This window comes from Pterocles gutturalis, unplaced genomic scaffold (genome assembly GCF_000699245.1).
Source record: "Pterocles gutturalis isolate BGI_N339 unplaced genomic scaffold, ASM69924v1 scaffold31569, whole genome shotgun sequence".
NCBI classification, from domain to species: Eukaryota; Metazoa; Chordata; class Aves; order Pterocliformes; family Pteroclidae; genus Pterocles; species Pterocles gutturalis.
The window spans coordinates 19,427-24,821 of NW_010134207.1; the positions used below are offsets into that span (position 1 = coordinate 19,427).

The window sequence follows — 5,395 nt, forward strand, 5'->3', positions numbered from 1 at the left end:
TTTGAATTCTGAGTTCATTCCCTTTACCTTTACATATTGCCCTTGGATCACCTTTCATACTTTGTCCTGAAACTGTATTTTACATTACTAGTCATCAATTTTTCTATTGTGTCTTAATGATGATGGCTGACGATGACAGATGAGAAATCAAACGCCTCTGATATTACTGTATAGAACAAAGGCAGAGTGCTGACATCATAGACATGAAAGATAAAAAACAATACTCGCAGCTGATATTCTCAGTTATATGATGTGACTAAATTTAAAGATAGGTAACTGCAACTGTTTGGTCATAAAATATAAGCATAACCACATGCAAGTTTCTCTCCACTTCCTTCAGCATGCTTTACATTACCTTAAATAAAAATCAAGATCCTAAACAAGACAGTAGTCAGAATATTATTGGACATTTCTCTCCAACTTAATGGAGTTCCATAAAGAACTGCTGGCGGTATTGCTGCCACATTTGATGCTATTAAATTGTGGCCTATTGAATAAAGATAACAGATATAGCCACATTATTTGAACTTCTTTTCATTGCTTTCTGTGAAATACAGAGATTTTGGGAAGCTCATCTGCCATAACTATATGGCTTTATTCCAGATAATAGAAAGCATTCTGTGATGAAAATTAAGTCACAAAGTGAGTCATAATCAAGTCTTTTGGAGTATGAATAGTCACAGCTCTTCTCCCATTATCACTTAATCCAAATAAAAAACTCGGTACTTACTTTGGCTTCAAAATGTAATTTTCCCATTTTATGCTTGTTCTAGTACTCAGAAGTGCTTTGTATGTAACCCTTTCCTCCCCCCAGGTCATGCTCACAGAAGCAAAAGGGTACTGTCTAAACTTCTGATATTTACCCATTTGTAGTGTGCTTAGAAATAGACATTCTGAATACCTGTAGTGGTGCATTCATAATCAAAACTTGTCACATCATTTAACTTCTTATCCTGATATTCTGCTGGACCAATACACAGGACATCAGAAACAGTGGAATTTGTCATCTTTAACCACAAAAACAGCCACTTGGCTTTGCAGTCACACTCAAATTTATTTCCCCTTAAATCTCTAAAAAACACACAGAAATAAACATATTTGAAAAGGTTGATAGCAATATGAATACTACAGAATGTTATCACCTTGACATGCTGAATTTAAAAATATCTGAGTAGCCTTGAATTGTTTTGAACTGCGAACAGGGACGTTACTTGAGTTTTATTTGGACTCTCTTACTATGGACTCTCCTTCACTGAGTGTTGTCCTTGGAAAAACTGTTTCAATCTAGGAAATATGCTCATGTATAATCGTACTAATAGAGCCCTGTGATTCACGTGTAAGGTCATTCATGTTTATAAGTTTTCATAGGATTAGGATTGTAACATAATAAATCCTGACAATCTGGTCGCCTGCTGCAAGCCCCCTTCCCACCATCTTCCGCTGACACAGATAAATCCCATTCCTTCACTAAATTACTCCAGCACCGCTGGTCGACAGGGTGGTCTTGCTGGTGTCACTTATCTGTTACATTAAAACACAGACATAAGGCTTGTATTTTTAGAGTTGCTGCTGATGTGGACTCAATTTAACCTCCCTCTACTAATGTATGTGCAATTTCAACGCTGTAACTGTTCTTCAAACCCTTGGTAATTTTTTTGGCTTGCAATGACACTTGTTTGGGATAGCCAGGACGAAAATAAGGGAAGTTGACTAGCAGCTCAGTTATACAAGAAAACACTGACAGTAAGCCAGCAATGTGCTACCACTGCACAAAAACAAGAAAAAAGCTTTTTTTTTTTTAATTAATGCCTTTTACTAAAATAATCTCAGGGAATACATGCAAAAATATCAGGAAAAAATGTTCAGAGAAGTCATAGTTTTAAAATTCATTGTATGCCTTTCCCTAAAAACCAATTTATATGAAACATTGGAAAGAAGTACAATAATGCAAGCTATGTACAGCATCACTAAAAGCAACAGTGATTTGAGAAATAGCAGTTATTTTAGAGAAGTCTACCAAACAAACAATTTTAAAATGAGAAAAGCTGGAACAACAAAATGCAATTTCTTTTCTGTGCAGCGATCAGATACAGCACCACACAAACCCAGAACTTAAAACTCAGAGTAACAGAATGACAGAAGCAGGAATATGAAAGATTCTTTACATCAGAAAGATTATCATTACTTACAGTTCAATTAAAGAATCTAAATCACTGAAGACATCCCTTGGCAGAGCTTTGAGATGGTTATTGGCCAAAGAACTAGAAAAAAAAGTTAGAGTTTAGTATCCTAGCTGTCTCTTGTCTGGCTGACTCTTACTCAGTCTGAGCTCACTTAATGTTAATTATTTGACACTGTCCAGCCACTGGCATTGTTCTTAACTACTAGGAACAGGCACATGTTAATTATTCTGATTCAAGAATGGCAATTGCTTGATGAAGCTGATGTAAATAAAATACATAAAGCTTTTTATTTAACAGGAATGTTAATCACAAGTAGGTAGTATTACGGTGGTACCAGTGGCAGCATCCATGGGTCACAGCCGCACCCCAGCATGAGCTGTGAGTGTGCACAGGCAGCTCAACATACTCCAGTGCTGACTGAGCAAGAAATTTTTAAAGACCATTTTTTCTTTGTGAAAGGCATGTTGCTGACAGTGGGAGGAAGCTGATGCACAGAGGGGAAGGGAGGTTTTCTATTTGGCAAGAAAACCAGCAGTCCCCCAGAAGAGTTTTGTCCAAGTACAAATTACTGTACCAAATGTTAAATAACTTACAGGTGAGTCAGGTCTCGAAGGCCACGAAATGCATTTCTTGAAATGGTTTCAATTTTGTTTCCTTCAATGAATCTAGGAAAAAAAAGTATTTTAAAAGACTTTAATTACCATTATTATTAGCATCACCAGTGCTCTAGCCTCTGGTCTCCAAATTCAGCAGGCTCCTGGGCAGCCCCTGCAGACTCAAAGGTGGAGAAGTCTTGGTGGAGCTGCTCATGTTCCCTTTTCCCCTTTCCTTGGGTGGACAGTGAGGACTGATGCAGGTACCGGGCAGCACAAGGGAGAGCATGTGACCCAAATATCCTCCAGAAGAAAAAAATGAACAAAGTAAAAGCCATTATCACTCTGTTCTGTTGTGTGACACAAGAGACCTGTGCAGGAAAGGCCTCTGAGATGGACTTTAGAAGCTAAAGTCCCACCTTCCCCTCATAAATCACCTGCATCCTAAAACCACGGGGCAGCACAGCAGTACCAGGGCTGTCCAGGCTGCAGACAGATGCTGTGATGGGGAGCTCCTGCAGACGCACACACGGTGCCACCTCTGCACCCACAGAGCCTGCAGGCTCTCTGCCTGCTGTCACTGCCCTGACATGAACTGCAGCTACATACTGCTAGACATTCAAAGTCCGTATAAGTGGCAAGACGGCTGCCTTGTTTTTCTCCTGGCTGCTGCAGTTCAGCTCTCTCCAGCCAGGACACCACCTCTGCAGGGTGCCTGGCTGAACAGAAGTCACAGCCCCATGCACTGGGGAAATAATGACAGGCACGTATTGATTCCAGGAGAACGCTGCTTCTCCTGACTGCACATCAGCATTTAAAGAAAGAGCTGATACTTGAGCATCTTGAACCCTGTGCACTTGAGGACGCATCCTTAAATACACAATCGGCCCTGCAAAGCAATTGCAGCCAGGTGGCCATCAAGATATTGCATGGGACAGCTGTACCTAGTTGAAGACAACTGCACGCTGACTTTATGAAAGGTTTTATGAGGTTAAAGTGTCTCACTTCCTCCTATGCATCCTTGTTTGCCTTCCAAGGAGATAGAGGAAAAATGCTATGAGCCAAGGTCTCTTCTTGAGAGAGTCAAGATGGGGATGCAGGAGATGTCAAGTGCTCTTGGTTCTGCAGTTTAGGCATAGCCAAAATCCTTCATGAAGGGACCATGACCCTGACTGCAAGCAAAGGATGCAGATGAGAAACTGTGTTGTCTATGTGGAAGATGTCAGAAGGAGGTCATCCGTACTCTGTTACAAGGCTGCCTGGGGACATAAATTCAATCTGCAAAGCAGAGAGCCAAACTGCCTCCTGACACCCTCAGTGGCACCTGACATCCCTGCACACCGCCAGCTCACCGGTCCATGCAAATAAACGTGGCTTCACTGAACACACTGCAGCCAGATGATGGACATTTGGGCTGGGACTCAATAATTTGCCAGATTCCTGAGTCACTAAACCTGGCCTTGAAGGGATGCTACCCTGGGAATGCCACTCTGATGGCCAGCAAACCTCCCGTCTTTATCAGACCTGTCTTATCCAGACTCTGCACACAGAGCCAGGCTGTTTAAGGGTGCACTGAGTGCCACTATCAGTGCTGCAAGCGCAGCAGGACACAGATGGAGAGATACATATACAGTATCTGTTGTGGGTGCTCCCCGGCTGCTCTTCATCCAGAGACGTTGCTTTGTACACAAAGAAACTTGTCATTCTTGTTTGTCAGTGAGGTTTCTTTACTCTCCCTAAAGTCTGATCACCAGTAACTGAAGTTGTAATGGTGTTATTGGCGGGATAGCAAAAAAAAAAAACCCTAAAGAAAGGCCACTTGCACCCAGTTCCCAAAGGGCAGAGGTGTGATTTGCTGGGAAGAGGAAGAGCTCCGTGGACTTGGCAGGGAGGGGGACCACAAACATTAACCGAGACCATGTGTTTAGCTGCTGCTAAAGGAAATTGAAACTGTGAGGCTTTCCCAGTCTCCACTCTGCTCTCCGGTTTGCAGCTGGCAACCAGGGACAGAGATTTCCCCTTTGACCAGCTGAGGAGGGGCAGGATTTTTTTCTTTCAGACAGGGGTCTGGCTACCACTGCAACCGCTACAACTGCATATGCTGCTGGAACACACTCCGTGTTAGACTCACCAGCAGTTGAAAGCAAGTCATTAATGAAACAATATACAAATGTTTTTCTTCCTTTTTACAAACATACTGCAAGTAACTTTCTTCCTGTAGACACCTGGGTAAGAGAATGAATAGATAACTTGCTATCGCTGAAAAATGCAGATGTAGCTGAACTGTGGATTTCAGCAAACACCATTATCCTCTATTTCTTGGTCTGCAAATTCCATTGTTGGTTGCTCTACACATATCAAACTATTAGTCCTGAATACACCCTGCCTTAATACCTATGTGCTTGCAAGACTTTAGCAAGAGTTGGTTTTATGAGCATTGGTCTTCCTTTAGAAAAAAACAGAAATGTTTTCCACAGCCACCTTTCAGCAGGGGAAGGTGGGTGGAAAGAGGAATTTCTTTGCAGATCATATTCAGAGTTTCCAACATACCAGCTCATGTCCAGTAACACAGAGAAATGGCAGTTCTTTGGAGTATGAAGTGAGGACAACCTGGTACCA

General features: G+C 41.8%; 1 protein-coding gene across 1 annotated transcript in view; it reads right to left on the minus strand.

Moving 5' to 3' along the window:
- Positions 1–2,848, minus strand: part of LGI2 (leucine-rich repeat LGI family, member 2) — a gene marked incomplete at its 5' end in the record, with an annotated part of 11,006 nt that extends 8,158 nt beyond the window's left edge. The window contains 3 exons of the mRNA XM_010081514.1: positions 902–1,071; positions 2,190–2,261; positions 2,777–2,848. Of these exons, the coding sequence (XP_010079816.1) occupies positions 902–1,071; positions 2,190–2,261; positions 2,777–2,848 (314 nt within the window). The remainder of the gene's footprint in view (positions 1–901; positions 1,072–2,189; positions 2,262–2,776) is intronic.
- Positions 2,849–5,395: the final 2,547 nt, after the last annotated feature.